Source organism: Limanda limanda, chromosome 22 (genome assembly GCF_963576545.1).
Source record: "Limanda limanda chromosome 22, fLimLim1.1, whole genome shotgun sequence".
NCBI classification, from domain to species: Eukaryota; Metazoa; Chordata; class Actinopteri; order Pleuronectiformes; family Pleuronectidae; genus Limanda; species Limanda limanda.
In genome coordinates, this window is record NC_083657.1 from 13,287,790 (window position 1) to 13,305,555 (window position 17,766).

The 17,766-nt window shown below is 44.7% G+C and overlaps 1 protein-coding gene across 1 annotated transcript in view; it reads left to right on the top strand.

The window, feature by feature from the left end:
* Nucleotides 1-16,598, top strand: part of tmem102 (transmembrane protein 102) — a 17,039-nt gene extending 441 nt beyond the window's left edge. The window contains exons 2-6 of the mRNA XM_061066013.1: nucleotides 1,275-1,486; nucleotides 10,343-10,681; nucleotides 11,984-12,174; nucleotides 12,299-12,511; nucleotides 12,657-16,598. Coding sequence (XP_060921996.1) covers nucleotides 1,285-1,486; nucleotides 10,343-10,681; nucleotides 11,984-12,174; nucleotides 12,299-12,511; nucleotides 12,657-13,256 — 1,545 coding nt within the window. The 5' untranslated portion in view covers nucleotides 1,275-1,284 and the 3' untranslated portion in view covers nucleotides 13,257-16,598. The remainder of the gene's footprint in view (nucleotides 1-1,274; nucleotides 1,487-10,342; nucleotides 10,682-11,983; nucleotides 12,175-12,298; nucleotides 12,512-12,656) is intronic.
* The last annotated feature ends 1,168 nt before the right edge of the window (nucleotides 16,599-17,766 follow it).

Consider the following 17,766-nt stretch of genomic DNA (forward strand, 5'->3'; position numbering starts at 1 on the left):
GTCGGCTAATATGAGCTAATAAAACAAATTAGCCGAGCGTGGGCGAGGCCCCCTCACCGCCCTATAAGTGAATTGCTCTGCCTGTGCACCGTTCATATGAATCTGTTTAATACAGCCCCTGGGGAAGGAGGAGGGGGGGTGCTTCTATGTGAGGAGTTGTATCATAATCTAGGGTTAGCTGTCACACAGCAGGCAGGCTAATTTGCTGGGCTATTAGCTTAGCAGCAGCTAGTGGCAGCGGAGCTCGCAGGCTAATTGACCCAGTTCGCTGGGGCAGAGCAGAGGCCATGTTGTCATTCCGCTCCACTGAACTTTGTTTACATGGCAACTTCTCGCCTTGTTTCTCTGAAGACGCCGCGTTTTGTAGCATTACTGTAACACGTGTGGAAGTAAAGTCCCTTCATATAATTAGCCCACTTAGCAGGGCACCATGACACTTCTAAATGGTTTAATACTCTGGTTCAAGGAATGCAAAATATTCCCTAAAGTACGTTTTAATAACCCACACGGACCCTTTCCCTTGGTTTATAGCAGAGCTGCAGTTATTTTCATTGTCGATCAATCCGTTGATTATTATCTTGATTAATGTATTAGTTTAATAGATTAAACTCCCTGAAAGTCTTGTTTTGTCCACAAACCATATATTCTCTTTACTGTCATTAGAGGAGCAAAGAAAGCAGAACATATTCACGTTTAGGAGGCTGGAACTGGAAGTATTTAGATGTTTTACAATCTGGTTAATCAATCATTCAAACAGTTGGCGATTAATTTGGCAACAAACTGAACTAGTTCGTAGTGCAGACGTCTCAAGGGTCAAAACACTGATTACATGACACACAAACTGTTTTAATCTACTCCCATCATCCTGCTTATTGCAACTTAGTGATTGTACATTGCAAAGCATGTGAACAAGCACATACTTGTTTGTACAAGTTTTTTTCAGTGTCGGAATGTGTGTTATAAGGTTAGAGGACATTGGCATGCAGAACACATTTCACTAGTTATACTCAAAATACTTAGAAATCAGAAAATCCTGCCGCATCAGCATCACTTTGACGTCATATGCTTCTCAACAAGTGCCCCTCGAAGTCTCATGATTCAAACAAGGTTGTTGAAAACAAGGGGGAGTATTATACAGGGTTGAAAACATGTAGCCTCAGCAACGACACCAGTAATTATTATTGCCACTGTTACAGCAAAGTATCCTGTTTTCTGAAATAGGTCCAGACATGTAACAGACCTAAATTACCTTATTTCTCTATTCTTGACTCTAGGTCTATAGAGATGGACTCCCTGATGAGTGCGGTGGCGCCGCGCTCCCCAGCCCCCGCCAAGAAGCTGTCCGAGGTGGACTTCCGGTCGGGGGCCACCCTGGAGCAGCTGTCGGCACGGGTGTCGGAGCTGGTGCTGGCGGAGCAAGGGGAGTTTGGAGACCAGACGGCCTTAGAGGTGCACACAGCTAAGGACTTTATCTTCAACATGCTAGGTATGCCCACAAACAATCACACTGGATAAGACAATGTTGCCACCATATGTACATTTATCAAATACCACAGACCCCCAGTTTCAGAAATGGTTGGTGGTATGTTAACCACAAAGAAAGGAGTGAAGCCTATGATCAGTTTGTAGCTTTGTGCACTACATTCTCTCACTGTAGATGATGCAATGTTTTTGCTGCAGATCATCTGCATGACCTCAGACCTCCCAACCTCAACCACATGCCACGACTGTAGAATGAAAACCCCTCTCTCCGCGATGCTTGTAATGTGTGGTGATATGTCACAGTGTGTCTCCGATAATGGAAGTTAACAGTGTGTTACATTATATAACATGTTTCATCTTAAGTGGAAGAGAATGGGATTTTAATGCAGCACAAGCCTATGGGACAGGAATTACTCATTGCCTGGGGTCAAAGTTACTATCAGTTAACTAGTCATGTATTTGACAGAGGCTGTGAAGGCAGAATTGCAGGATGGAAGTTAAGAGTGTATCCCACTTCACGGCTGACGCTTTGTGTATATCTGTGTGCCGGGGCAGTGCCAGGATTATCTTTCCCACTACGTGCAAGAACTATCTGGATTTTATTTCCCAGATAGAATGTTAACATCGTAAATAAGTTTGTGTGCTCGCGTCATCTGTCTTGTAGCGTCCCGACACAGGTAAAACAAAATCGGCTCCGGTATGAATCACATTTTCTTTTTTGGCACAGATTTGACACTGCTGCTGTCAGCAAGCAAACATACACACACCTTTATTTACAGAGGGCCATGTCTCAGGAATGCTCTGCTCCCTCTTCAAAAGTTCTACACACATTCTTACTTGGAAACTGCCCAGTACAACCACACTCAATTTGCTACTGGGCAGGTCTTAATTTAGTGACACAACAAATTGTTATCATGAAGTTTAAAGTTGAGTTAAAAAAGTAGAGGAACCTTTACTACGTGTCCAGTTGTAGATGTAGTGTAAAGCTTTTACCATATCCTGAAAGGAATAAATGAAACATATGCAGTAATGACACTCAATGCAAACTGATGCCAAAGGGAAACAAAATGTGATGTGAGGACTATTTTTGTAGTTGTGTGTTGTTTATTCCTGACACTGAAAGTTATTTCAGGCAAAAGGACAAAGCTGCAAGATCCAATGTAAATGAGACGGAACACTGTTTCTTTTTAACAGACCCATTTAATGACTCGGCGTGTTAGGCGGCACGCGCGACAAACCCAATTAACACCAGACTTTAATTTAATCCTCTGACAAACACATTGTCAGGCAGTTGTTTTTTTTCCAGGTCTTAAATGTAAGAGAAAAAGTCTTCCAGTCTGTGGATGCAACTACGTGTAACTTGCAAAGTCGGAGGCTCTCAAATGCAACTTTGATTCTCAATGCTGGAGTTCAGGATCATCCCGTGTATAATTCACTTTTTAATTCTGCATGAGGGATCTGAAAAGAGTGAAGTGTGTTTGTTTGTCCAATAGGTGGCACTCTGCCCCCTCCCTCCTGTCCTCTGTCATCCCTCCTCTCTCATGTCCCCTGGAAGCTGAAAACTAAACATGTTCGGGCCGTGTCCTGAAAGTTTTGCGTAGTTCTTCTTTTATTACCTATCGTTTCTTCTCGACCCACTTTTAAAAAATATTTCAGGGTTTCGCATTTTTTGCAAGTCTCTGTTCTGTCTCCACTTCTCACCCATTTTTCACTATTTCTGTCAAAATAGTCGCCGTGCATTGGCTGACAGACGGCTCATGCTTCTCCACTGCTTCAGTCTTCTCACCACACTGCGACAGCTTCGTCAAACAGGCCGCATCTACCCCGGGAAGAAATCGCATAAATCAAAACCGTACCGGGGCCTCTCCTTCCCTCATTTTCTCCATCACCACACGCAAAAAGAGATTTATTTTTCTGTGCAATCTTTTAACTGTGTGTTTTTTTCTTTGCTGGTTTCTGTGCAAAAGCCCCAACGCTCGATTCGGTGTTTGTTTCCCCGCGTGCGTGCGTGCGTGGATGCTGAACACGAGTGGCTGTTTTTTGCCAGGCTTCTATAAGCTTTGAGCTGCAGAGGGATCCCCACTGGGCTTTGTCAGGAAAAGGGAAAGCGAAAAAAGATTACACACGCACACAAGTGCACGCAGGGAATTTTTTCACACGCTGAAATATCCAAGAAGAGGCTCTTATTTACTCTGCGTTTGAGTCAACACTGTGGTTTGCCTTCAGGCAAGCTGAGTGGGGGCTATACCCTTTGAAAAACAAAAAGTCAGATGAAGGTAGAAATAGGAGATAGCAGGAGATCTGGGGCCGGGCGTAGATATAGCCTCAACCCAACTTTTCAGATCTTAAAGTTTTCCTGCCAGCTTGTGAGAGTTCAGTTCAGAGTTCACCCTACCGCCTGATGTCAGAGAAAAGGGAAACTTTTGATCCAAGTTTAAAGAGTCACGAGTGTTGCTCAGTCTCAGCTTGGATTTTGATATTTTTTATCTGTGAGACCTGAAAGAAATAACCTGTACAGAGCCTTTCCCTCAGTTGTCAGTCGCTGATCAGTGAAAAACAGATAAAGGATGAGCTGCCCCTGACACACGAGTACAGAAACGTCCACTTTTTGCTTTCCTGTTGATCCATTCTCATCAGCCCCTTTTGTTTTCTAGTGTTCTTGACTCACAACAACAATCTCAGTTTTTTCTGATCGTGTTTTGCCTCGCGAAGACTGACTTTTTGGTTTAACCTCCCAAAAGGTTGTCAAATATTAGATTCAACTGTTTTTTGCAATCAAAGTGGAAGCCGTTTCCCTTTTGGGAAAGCAGCTCACGTAGCCGTTGGACTATTGTTGGCCTTCGGGACGGGCACAGTGTCTGGCCTTTCTCTCACTCCAGCCCATTAACACTGGCAGACTCGTGTGTGATGGATTCACAGCCTCATGCTGTTTCCGCTGCGTTGACTTCCTGCCTCATTGGAAGCCCCCCCGCTCTGATGCCCAGAGCTGACGTGTAGTTTTTAGCGGAGGCTCTTGTTCGGGGCCAACATGCCTTCTGTGGCTGACTAATTCTGTGTTAATGCCTGTTTGGATTTGAGAGACTGTCTTCATCTGGCAGCCGGGGCCAGATTCATGGCTCTGCAACAGTAGAGGGAAATGTTTTGATTACTTAGGCTCTGCTTGTCTCCAGTTCTGATCTGTGCAGGGACACCAGTGCCAAGCAGCACAGATGTGCAGCATCTTGCCTGCCATAAGTCCTGGTCATTGTTGTTGTTCACTGACAAATCTTAATTGTTGGAATTGAAGAAAACATCATTTAGTTGAAGGTAGTTCACACCCTCCGTAACAAATAAACCACCAACTGTCTGTGATTTAAACTCAACAGTGTCCTGTGACTGAACACAGCCAAAGTCTGACGCCACAGAGTACAATTCATTAAGCATCTTTCATTGTATACATTATTATTGATTAATTAAATATGACTTTGCGAATTTGGCATATTAAATATGAAGTGTTTTGACATTGCAGGACATGTTACCTGCCATCCTGCTCATTTTAATAACCCAGGCTGACACTGTGATCTTTTTTTCCCCCCCACAATCACACTTTATCTATTCCTGAGGCAAAACGGGAGGAATAGTTTTGGTCGTAGCTGTCAACTGATAACAGTATCTCGTGTGCAGGCTGCAGCTGTCTTGAGTTGCCGGGGGGAAATAAATCTTTAAAAACTCTTAAGTTTTCCACACACCTCACTCGCAGAGTAACACTTTTCAGTAATCTATTAAAACAAGTTTTTTGGGTCCACAGAGCGACGCACACTTCCCCCTTTCATGTCCAACAAAACTGACTCTATTCTCTCATTGGTATTTTGACCAAACTCATTTCTGCATTGACCGGCTGTCTGTAAATCCAAAAAGCTTCTCCTCATGCCTCAGAATATGACAGTTAAATTGCAGCATTTACAAATGCAAATGTTTTTTAGAGAGACTAAGCTTTAATGTTAAATTCAGGTTTGTTTTCTGCATCTGTCACAATTCACTGAACTCATTTAGTCTGTATATCCATATCAGTCGATATTGGTAATTATAACAAAAAATTTAACAAACAATTTCTCCTTTCTAAGTTTAAAGACTGATTGAAGGTTGTGGTTTTAAACTCTTCCTAATGGGCGGTCAATTATGTGTTGTACTTCCTTATTAAAGGTGTATTAATAGGTTAAATCAACTGAAATAGAGTTTGTTTGTCCTTGACCTTTAGCGTAATTGAAGAACTTATAATTATATTAGTGATACAGTTCTTCCAGCCTCTGATCTGAAACCTCCATAGCTGCTTTGCTTCTAATTGCTTCTAATAGAGCAATAATTGGGCACTAGGGCAAATTAAGGGTGTGGGTTAATTACTTATTAATTGCCTAATGTGGTACTTAATTGATCTGTTTGCTCACTTCTTTGGCCTGTCGTTAATCAGAACATCAAAAGTCAGGATCCACTTGTTCAAGGTTCTTTTAAAAAGACGAGAGTGCCCCGCAGGCCAGAAAGAGTCAAATGTGAAAGCAAAGCAGCAGTGACACCTTTTTCTTTAAGTGATAATTGCCTGTCACTTCACAGGACACGGTATCACAGTGTAGCTGGCATCAAAGCAGCAGCGAGGAGCTGGAAGACACTGACAGCTTCCTGCATCCTCTCTCTCTCACACGCTCTCTCTCTCTCTCTCTCTCACTGCAGGAGGTTAAGACACAAAATGTCTGGCACCACTCTCAGCCCAGGTTCTTCTACTTAACACGTTCACACACTGTCATACACACACACCCACCTGGCTCAGTGCTGTGAAACCTCCCTTCAAATCAGATTTAAATTGGAACCCCTCCTTTCCTCCTCTTCTGAAAGACTTTTTTTTTTAAGCTAATCTCCGTCCCTTCATATGAAATCATAAGCAACAAGTGGGCGAATCGGTTCACCTTTCAGCAACTCGGATGACTGGGATTAATCCTGCTATTAGCGAGCGAGGTGAGCCCCAGAGAAGTGCCGGGTGTGAAAGCGCTGATAACATCCGGCTGAGACGATATTAGTCGGGAGTCATTTGTAACGGATTGAATCGCTCCTTTGGGGAATTGGCTGCTTTTAAGATTATTGTTATGGCGGGCTCCGCTGCTGTATTAGAGGGATATTGTCTAGGAGAAAAAAACGAGAGGTCACACAGGGGTAGGCCATGTGAAATAACAACGGTGAGTCTCATTTCCACACAGACGACATTTCAACTGCACCAGGCATAAAGCCACAAGGTGAATAAATGCATGTGCTGGTGCTACGCTGGTCGTACTGGGCGTCTTAGGGTGTGAAACTGTGGGAATGTCAATGACACTCAACTTTCTTCACAAGGACATAGATGTTAAAAATAAACTGTGATTACTAGTTTAACCTCACAACCGCCTAGTTTTTGGTAGTCACAGCTTCCAGACTCTCTCTCTCTCTCTCTCTCTCTCTCTCAGTCTGTCTTCTCCTTCAGCAGCAGCACATAGAAGTCATCAGCTTATTCAGAGGAATCCCATTTTCCAGAGAGATTTACGCAGCTATTTTTGGACTCTCTCAAACCAGAGGTGTGCCCTGGAATACTCCCGCTTTGCTCTGGTTGTGATGAGAAAGGACGTCCCTCCCATGATTGCTTCAGGGGATTTCTCCGCATTGTCACGTCGTAGATCCATTTTTGAAGGAGGCATGTTGGTTATGAGTGCGCGTTTACATTTCTGCAGTCTCCTATTTTCCAGTCAAAGGGCCTGTTAACTATATGAGAGTCCCTGTTGTATTGACGTGGCTGTGGGACGTGGCTGTGTAATATCACAATGATGTATTGAATTGTCAACACACTCCTGAGACAGATGATAAAACAGTGCTCTCGCACAAACAAACCTATTGATTTCGAAGTCATAGTAAATTACTTTTAGAGAAAATGACTTTTTCACGATAGGTATTTTTCAGGCAGGGGAGCGAGTGACAGGGTGCTCAATCCTTCTGAATGTAGTAAAGAGAAATTCGTGCTTTATTTTAAATGCATTTGTTTCTCAATGTTTGGACCAAATTACCCATGACATGGGTTTTATATGACCTTCTTTTAATCTCCAAAAGGGTTAGTTGCATCACTTGCCATCAGTAAATACGTATGTTAATAGAATAGCTATTACAGTGAATTAAGGTTGTGATTTAGTGATGTTTGAATCTCCCGGAACAGATCATTTCAAAGACAAATAGAGGATCGTGGTTGCTCCTTGATTGCAGCATACACATGATTTCTAGCCTTGAGAGATTGGAGCAGATTTTGGGCCATAACTCCTCAATTCATATGCTAACTATGATAAAATACCCTTAATGAAATCCACACTTACTGGACTATGCCTTTTTAAGTCGTTAAAGGACATGTATCATCTACCGTACATATGTATGTGAAGGCGACAGCCGTGGGCTTTGATTTAGATTTCAGTGGCGAAATGTTTAAGGTCACAAGGACCTCATGAGCCTGGGAAAAATGTTTGACTGAAACTGCACTGGTAGGTGGAAGGAAACGACCACAGGGCAGAAATTCTTAATGTTGATGTGATGTAATGTTTTTAATGTTGTGTCTGATCGGTATATATGAGTCTAAACAGACCTGGATGCAAACTGCAGACTGGAGGCATACAATTGCCAGGTGGTGATTCTGCTTTTATAATTTCATTGTGACTCAGCCAACTTGCCATCAGATGGTATAAAAAACATCCAGCTTTTAGTGTAACATGACAGTTGTTAAGTACCCCAGCAATGAATGGGTTAAGCACGAAGCACTGAAAGCTGCAGCATTGGTCTGGTTTTATTGGAAACACTGGAGCCTTTCCTGTTAGCACAGTCTGAGACTGATGGAGAAACCAATAGTCCTTTGACATACTGGAATTGGGTCTAGTTTGAAAACAGCTCTTAACCAAAAAACTTCCCTCTAATGGAAATATACGTTAAAAGACCTGTTTTATAGGATTAGGTTTAATCCGTCAGCTGTGAAAGCCCAGACCGTCTCCTCTCCAGCTCTACTCTCAGACTGTGTGTGTCTACAGGCATATGAGTTGGATTGTCTTCACGTGCACATCAATGTGTGTGTGCGTGCTTGCCGGCCGATGCCCAGTTAGGCAGCAGGAGACTGCTGATTTGGGCGTTTTGGATTAAAAAGTAGCTTGTGTTCCTTGGAACAACCTCAAACTTCCTGCGAGCCATTGGTGGAGATTGGAAAGGCCTTGCTAATTGATACCGTTTCCCCTCTGTACTCCCGCTTACTGAAGGCCCTGCTGGAGAGATAAAATGCTCTTTATTCTCCTTTTTTCATCACTCTTTTCCTCCTCTTCGCCTATTTGACCCAATTTATCAGTGGCAGATAAAACCAAACAAATCAGAGGAGTCACAGCTCCAAACTCGCTGCCCTTTGGCTGGCGTCTGATCCACGCTTCTTCTCTGGCACTGTCTTTTCCCCTCTCTTCTTCGCTTTGATCTTACCATCCCGCATTTCTCCCTCTTTAGCAGCCTAACCGATATCAAGTTCTGATGTTCGATTGGCCGTAATTTGTTCCGCGCATTGCATGCACAAATACTCGCCTCAGTCAGAGAGACGAGTTAAATGGGATGCACTTGATGCAACTAAATCCTGCTTCCACTTTATTAACATCATGCTGAATACATTGAATGCAGATGAACAGGAAAATATAGTCCAAAAAACGCATTTTCAAGTCTTGAGTGTTTTGTTTCTAAATTGCTCACTATTTCTGATCTATGAGGTATTTGTGTGACCAACCAACAACCCATATGGGATTTCGATTTCTACTTAGGACTCAAATTTTCACATCTAACAAATGTCTTTGCTCGCTCACTGACACATACCTCCACATGAAAACATCACATGGCCTCCTACCAACAAGGTTGGATGCCCATGTAATTGGGTGAGAGGAATCCTGTTAGTAACTTTGAACCCCCAGCCACGGCCTGCCGGGTTGGTCTGATGCCCCCGTTCCAGCCACTTAACTGCCCTAGAGGGGATAAACACTCAAGCTCGGGCTCTTACAATCTTTTCCCTGCAAAGTGTTTTGAAGTGCCAATGCTTTATTTCTGACCCGCAGTAGCTAGCATTTACCTCTGGACCAGCACAGGCTTGGTTTTAGGATCAGGCCTCTCTCGAGTGCTCCTTTCAGCTGTCAAAACATAACACACTTGACTCCCGTGCTGCGTTTCCCATGGGCCCACAGCCTGGGAACTTTACTACACGGCTAAGTAGCCATAAAGGGATTTAGGGGGCAGCTTTCTTTCATATAAACTGTTCAGAGAGGAGTGCGAGGAAGGCTTTTCAGCACTTGGGAAAATGATGGTGCGGCCAGGCTTAAAATATTATAAGAGTATAATAAGATAATTGTCCAAGTGCTCGTATTTCTTGCCCCATCACACTTCCTTTTAGTGATATTGCTATGTTCCCAGAACTTTCCCGGAAATTAACTAATAAAACTACAAAAGAGAGGGTAGAGAAGCTATTAAGAAGGCCTGGCTGGCCACGCGTGTGACATTATCATTAGAGTCTTACTCATTGGTCAATGGATGATTTCACTCTCAGTAGTCCCACAGCTCAAACTCGCAAATATATGCAGTGTTTCTCAAAACAAACCAAGCCGGACATTCTGTAGGCTCACACGCTTGTGGACCTGCTGCTTTCTGTCCTAGTGCATTGAGCTTGGAAATATATGAGAGCCAACAAAACCTTTTCAGTCATTGCGCCTTGCCACAGTTTTGCTGGCATTTCCACACATCAAAACAGATCTAAATATAAATGTTGATTTGTGAGCTTGATATTTTGGTATCTCCGTCTCATCCTCTAATCCAGGCTTAGTCCAGAAAGTGGACCAGCGGCTCCCAGTTGCCAACGAGTACCTGCTTCTGTCGGGCGGGGCCCGGGAGGGAGTCCTGGACCTGGACCCTGAGCACTTGGGCAACTACGTCAAAGGGGCCGATTTCGACCTGGACTTCACCCTGCTGGTGCCTGCTCTGAAGCTCCATGACCGCAATCAGCCGGTCACCCTGGACATGAGACACTCCCCACCCTGCCACTCATGGCTCAGCCTCCGCCTCTGCGACTCCAACGTCTTATCCCGCTGGAGCATCTGCTGCCAGGAAGAGAATGGACATCCCACCGAGGAGGATGAGGAGGACGATGGCGAAATGGGTGAGGAGAAAAAGTGGGCTAATGAATAGAGGAAGACCAGTGACAGAGAGATTGGTCAGGAGGACAAGGGGGTACAAAAGGTGAAAGGATTTAGTAAGAAGTGAAATAAGAGCTACATGGAGAGTAAAGGACAAAGTGAAAGGTGGATGGAGGATAAGGAAATGGTAAAATAGAAAGATGAAGAGATATGTGCAAAGAGGAGTGGAGTAAACAGCATTGAGGGTTCTGCAGCAGTGCAGGTTGGAAGGTGGGGGACTGATTCAATTTTGTTCATGTTTCACTCAGATAATTTGATGCATGATGTTGTGGTGCAATTTTCCGGAGGACCCGCTCCTCTTTACTCTTCAGATAGGTGAAAAAACCCACTGGAAATGAACGTTAAAGCATTTTTGAGTTGAAGAAACAAAAGTTCACGATTACACGGCAGCTCCGCGACCACACCGCAACATCAATCCACCAGATGCTCGCGGGCATGAAACTTGCAAGATGAGAAAAGTAATGACATTTATTGATACTAATCGTTTTAATTTTCAGCAATTGGTAAAATACATTTCCCACAGGATCTTATGTTGCTGTATTTGCGCTGTTTAGTTGACAGAGTGTACACCAAAATGCGATCGAAAGGTTGAAATAAGGGCAGCAGTGTTATGAAATACATTTTTTTCCTCACCTCTCTTCAGCATTATTAGTAAACTGTATATTACAGGTGCCCCAAAATCTACTCGAGGGCTGCAACCATTACTTTCATTAACAGTTTGTTAATGATTGATGATTCTGAGCTAATTCTCAGCCGTCCAAATCCTAATTTAATTTATTTGCAATATATATGAAAAAACTTAGCAAGTATCACAATTTGGTGGAATCAGCAACTCTATTTCCGCTAGATATAGATATTCTATTTCGTTTTTTATCGTTCAACTTAACTTATTTTTGAGTCTTACTTAAATTCTAAAACATTTAGCCATAATGTCTAAATATCCTAAATCAACGTCCAAAATGGCTAACGAGTGCATATCCCAACGACAACAACTGGGGGACTAGTCGTGTAGAGTGGGAGCCACACAGCTAGTGTAGCAGGAGAGTGAACCATCAATCTGCACCAGTGCTGCCACATCATCCAGGTTCTATTATACAATCACACCCGGAACCGAGAGCTCAGTTTGCGCCGTAAATAATTGCGTGCCACTGCCAGCACAGGATTTACTCCCACGTTGACTGCGATCCATGTCACAGTAGCTGTTATTCACAAGTCTATGCTGTTACCTCCCTCCTCCCTCCTCCCTCCCTTACCTCCCCCGGTAGATAAAGGCTCCATCCCCTCCCTGGGCTCCCAGTCTCTGGATGGATCCTACTTCTCTCCCTCCCTGGTGACCGACTGGTTCTGGGGGGTGGTGAGCGAAGCCGTGGAGGAGCTCAGACGAAGCCCCCAGAGAGGCATCCCCTCTCCGGACCGACTGGAGAGGAACGGACCCCTCACCACCATCATCCTGCAGGTACAGAAGAACACTGAAAGGATGATAAAAGACCGATGGACTCCTTGTTGCCAGACGTTACAATAATTATTAACAATGTTAAAGAAGATGATTCAGGCTGTGATATCCCATCTCCTCCCTGCAGGCGGGCTCGAGCCGGGTGCTGTACGACCTGCTGCCCGTGGTGTCGTTCAGGGGCTGGCCCGCCGTGGCCCAGGGCTGGCTGACTGCCAACCACTTCTGGGATGGTAAAATCACAGAGGAGGAGGCCATATCGGGCTTCTACCTGCTGCCCTGCTGCTCCCCGCTGGGGGGGCGGCCCGACAGGGAGTGGAGGCTGGCGTTCTCACGCAGCGAGGTGAGAACCTTCACTCTTTTCCCCTGGAATAGCTTTTAAACCATCAGGATATTTTGTCCATCTGGTTTTGTATGTGTGTTATTTTGCCCTTTTTCTTAAATCCTGTGAATACTTAACTATTTGGTTGTTTCTCTGTTATGACTAGGTTCAGTTGAAGAAGTGCATCCCCTTCCCTATGGCCCAGGCTTACCAAGCAGCCAAGGCAGTGCTGTCTCGTATCCTGGCTCGTCCCCGTGCAGGCCTCAGCCTCTACCACCTGCGTACCCTCCTGTTCTGGGCCTGCGACCGACTTCCTGGTGTCTACCTGTCCTGCTCCGATTCCGACACTCCTGCCCGCCTCCTCCTCGGTCTCCTGGACGACCTGGCCCATTGCATCCTCGGTAAAAATTGCCCAAACTACTTCCTGCCCCAGTGCAACATGTTGGAGCACCTGACTGACAGCCAGGCACTGCTCGTCGCAAGAAAACTGGCGCACGTGCGCTCAGACCCCAGCGATAACCTCCGGGCGGCTCTCGACCAAGCCCAGCAGGCAGGCCAGCTGAAGAAGGACCTATCGGCGAGCACCAACGGCCACGGCTCCCCAGGGCATCACTCCACCAACGGTATCATCTCGCCCTCGGACGACAAGCTGGCCCAGCGGCTGCAGCAGCTGGTCACAGAGAATCCTGGGAAATCAATATCGGTCTTCCTGAACCCGGACGATGTCACGCGGCCGCACTTCCGGATCGACGACAAGTTCTACTGAGGCGCACACGCCGCAGAGAAGGCGTGTCACAAAACGTGTAGCTCGCAAACACACTCCGAGACGTCACGTCAGAGGGGGCGGGGCCTCAAGACGCAGGCGGCCTGACACTGAGCACACTCCTCCTCCTCCTCACGTCCCCGAGGCCCGACGAAGCCTTGCTGCTTGACTCTTTAAACCAAAAACAAAAAAACACACATGTCCTACTACTGACGGATGCTGTCCATTCGAGTGGGCATCGCACAACAGACATTATGTCACCGAGCTGTTGCCACGGAGACGGCCCTCTCCTAACTAGCTGGCCTTAACAAGACTTATCGGCTGGTGCTACAGAGACGAGGGCCGGCTTAAGACATGTGAATGAAACCCGGAGATCAACACGTATATCAAGAAGACGTGCGAGCATCTGTGTGCCCGTGTGTGTGAGTGTGTACATTTCACATATTAACTTCTAAAGGTTGCTGCATCTCTCTTCTTTTTTATTTCAGTGGAGATTGGCGCTGGCTGAATTAGAAAGGAAAACCCAGGTGTGGCTGATGTAACTGAATGTAATGTTTCGAGGAGTCTTTGAACAAAGAGTCTTCACTCTTTCAACTACAGTGTAGCTGTTTCTTTGACCCCAAGCCTCAATCAATGAGATCTTTATCTTTTTCCTTTTTTTTTCTCGTCTTTCTCAGGTATTTTTAATACTAATCCTTTTTTTTTACATGTATGATTCAATTTTAAGGTCTTTCACTAGATTGCAACGCCGCATACATTTCACTGGGTATTTGAATGTACCAAAATTGTATCAAATGTTTGAGCAGTTTTGCAAAGAGGAACGCGTCTTGCGTGATCCCAAACCTCTTCACTCGGATTGATCTGTTGAATCACGGCCAGAATGTTAATTCGCCTTTTTTTCCAAAAGGCCCGGTCACACCAACTCAAATGATTCACGTCCAGTTCATCTTAGTGACTGACAGACGACATTTGAAGGGGACAGAGAATTCGAGAGTCAAAGAGGAGGCTGTGACAGCTTGTTCGCCGTCTTGCACCCTCCAGGTAGAAACCGCTCCACTAAAGCTCTTAAGACTGCCTAACACTAGCCTAATATGTCGATAAATATCACTTGCAGCCCCCCCGACTACACCCCCAAGCTTCTAGAAACACACAACCCACATACAGCCGCAGGTTTATGTCACGTTGCAACTTTCTGGTGCGACTGGGCCTTGGAAACAGGTCATGTCTTAAAAAAAAAAAAATGACAATTTCAGATGTAACTGAATAAAACCGGTTAATTGTAAGACAACAGAATGATGTGCTGATACTGAACTAAGATGTAAGAGTTCTGACAGCATGTGATAAAACTTCAAAGTTTGAGTTTTGTTTTCCTACCTGAGCAGACATTTTGTGTCGTGGTGACCCTTTATAAGGGATTTAGAACATTTCAACGCTGTGTATGGAGACAACAAATCAAAGTAGTATTGTGTGGATCGAGCAACAAGACAGAATGTAAAGAATATATATAGAGCCACTGCTTTTTGGTGTATTTATCCATGATAGTCAAAGTTAAAACAACGCAAAGGTCGAGAGAGTCAAACATCTTGTTGCAAAGCATTCGCGCTTGTCTTGTCTGCTTTCTGTTGAAAGTGTGTGTCTGGTTCTGACTGATAATTGTCCCTCATCTCCTCTGCTTGGTTGGTCTGTTTTAATGAGATTTGTGTGTGTCTGTGTGTGTGTGTGTGTGTGTGTGTGTATACACGCCCTTGTCGGCGAGAGACGAACCACGCAGCAGGACACAGACAAGACGCCCAGATGTTGCCCGTGGAATTATCCCCTCAGTGGCTGTGTGTTAGTCACTGGGCCCTATCGTTTCTCTGCAGACGGAGGCGACCCATGGGGGGGATGGAGGGATGGATAAAGGGAGACGGGCGCCTCTGTTCTTTTTGAAGACTTTTGAAGTGGGAGCCCGGGCCTTGCGGGGCCTGGACAGCTGCCTCTCTCGGGGAGGGCTGCCGTTCCACTCTCCCTGGTCGCTCTCATTTTATTCTTTCCGCTCTATCTCATAGTTCCTTTCTTCCTTATTCTCCCTCCTCACATCGTATCCACGTTTCTCATCACAGGCATTCTGTCCTTTAGTCGCCACAGAAAGCCTTATGTTTACACTACTAGAAATGATGTAGTGGCGACAACTAGTGTAAACGGACAAGTAGTCGTTTTATTTCATGAATTTGAGATGTAAAGTTGTCTAAAAGCACTGCGAACAAAATGTTGGGTTCAACTTGGATTTGCCGAGCACTGAAACGCTGCTTCCTCTATTGGTACTAGCACACAATCACTTAGACTTAAGGTTTACATACATTTCAAGGGGATGTGGGTTTGTTCGGTTTATTTATTTTGAAGCTACTGTTGTAAGGTTTTTTCCTTCAGACACATGTATGAATTCCTGTCACTCCCAGTCTACAAATGTCCTGCTCTCACTACTGAATAGATTTTTCTTGTTTTTTTAGAGCCTCTGTGTGTACTGCTGTTCGATGTATGTGTGAGTGAATGGAATCTGAGGAGAAACCAAAGTGTGACGTTAAGGGTTTCCAGCTGCCGGGTGTCGGAGGATCGAGTGGCGTTCTCAGCACTTTAGTATAAGACGGGCCCGATCAATGCTCCATCTGTGTTCACAAGTCACAAGTGTTTATTCATCTGAGAGTATAGTTATTGACGTGAAGGTATTTTTCGTGTTTGACTAAGAATGTGTCTCACTTCGTACCTTAACGGGCCTAGTTGGAGATTACTAGACACCGGAAACAATCAATGTTTTTCTCGGAACTGTGGCGAGTATCACATCCTGTGTCGGTTTATGGATATGCAATCAGAGCCCCCTGTGGAGAGGCCTGTCACTAGCAACGCCCCCTCCATTCGTGCATCAGTGTAGATTGACAAGTTGTAATACGGAGGGGTGGAAAAATCACTCCCGGGCACAGGAAACACAGATGAGGCTCCCAAACATCAGCTTACGCCGAGTTTCTAATTATGACAACTTTTCTGTTGTGATGCAACTTCTGACGAATCAACTGACGAGTCATTGACCTGCTGGGGAAGAGTAACGGACTAAATCAAATGAATGTACCCACTTCCTCTCTTTCACTCGTCCTTATCTCCACACAGGAACTCCAAGTGCTAAGATTAACATCTGTAACTGAATCACTTTACAGTCTGACAAATCTCTTGTATAACTTGAGTCCCTTTTTCAAAAGATTTATATAATTTGCTCTGTATCGTGACTGATTTGCTGTATTTGTTACTGTTATTTTACTGGAGGTTTATATTGATCAAGCTTTAGCATGAAATAAATCACTGCATTTCAAATCATGTCGTGTGGGAATTGTGTCTCTTTAAATTTTGCACTGTGCAAAAAAAAGCTCTTGCTCTCTTATGCACTTTCACAGTTGCCAACGGGCTGGGTTCAATGTCAAAGTTTGCAAGACATGTTTGAGCCAACAGAGGGCGCTGCAGGACAGTGTTTGCACTGCAGGTCAGTCAGCGCTACACTTGCAAAGCCCAGAGAGAAAGAGGAGGCTCCAGGCTGATGTTACACACATGCTGTCAGTATGAAAATGAAATCTTTGAGGTACAACAATCGCACAGCTTGTAGATTATAGGTTATTCTTAAACTTATAAGATACCTTCTCTCGCTCAGGGAAAGGTCATAGGTCAGCATCAGGATCTGTGTCTTGCTTGAGGACAACTGGAGTGGAGCTACACGAGAACTCACTTGTCATCACATCGAGTATCCAGGATCCACACCAGAGAAGATGTAAGTCAGTTAAAGAATCCTATAAAAGTGCTTAAAGCCATATAGGGTTGTTCAATCACCCACAAGCTCTGCCCCTCCATCTCCAAAAGCCAATTGTCTGCTCACCTTTGACCTCACGTGGTGTTTGTTACCATACCCACATAATTGTGAGTGACATTCGGTCAAGTGCATGCTGGGAGGAGCTGGCTCCATCACTGCACTCTGAATTGAGCTTTCCCTTACCTCTGGAAGTCTTTTACCAAAGCACATCAAAATTAAAGAATCCATTTTATTGACACTTAGTGCAAGAACCCATTAACTTAAGGACCAATCGCGTCAGATAGCGCAATTTAAACCAAACTTACTGGGAAAATGGGCACTTGGATAAACATCAGTGTGATTAGATCTTCCTAAAATGACGATGATAAACTTTGATTTTCTCCAGTTGCCCTCGGGGGGTTGATGCAAAGATGGCTGCCGAGTGCTGAGACTTGCCTCAGTGGACTTTTACCATGACCATCTTTAAACTCAGCCTTCATTTTATGTCTATTAAACATTAACTAATCTATAAGTAAAATCATTTTTCCCACTTGATCTTTCGTGACTTGTCATCACACTGTGATATTCTGCGGCATCACCCGCTATTTAAGGGGCTGAGGAAGCCTCTCATCCGATCTACATTGCTTATCTGTTGTTTCTTTTAAAGTAGGGGCCAGGCCGTCTCTACTTCTGCATAATGGCTAA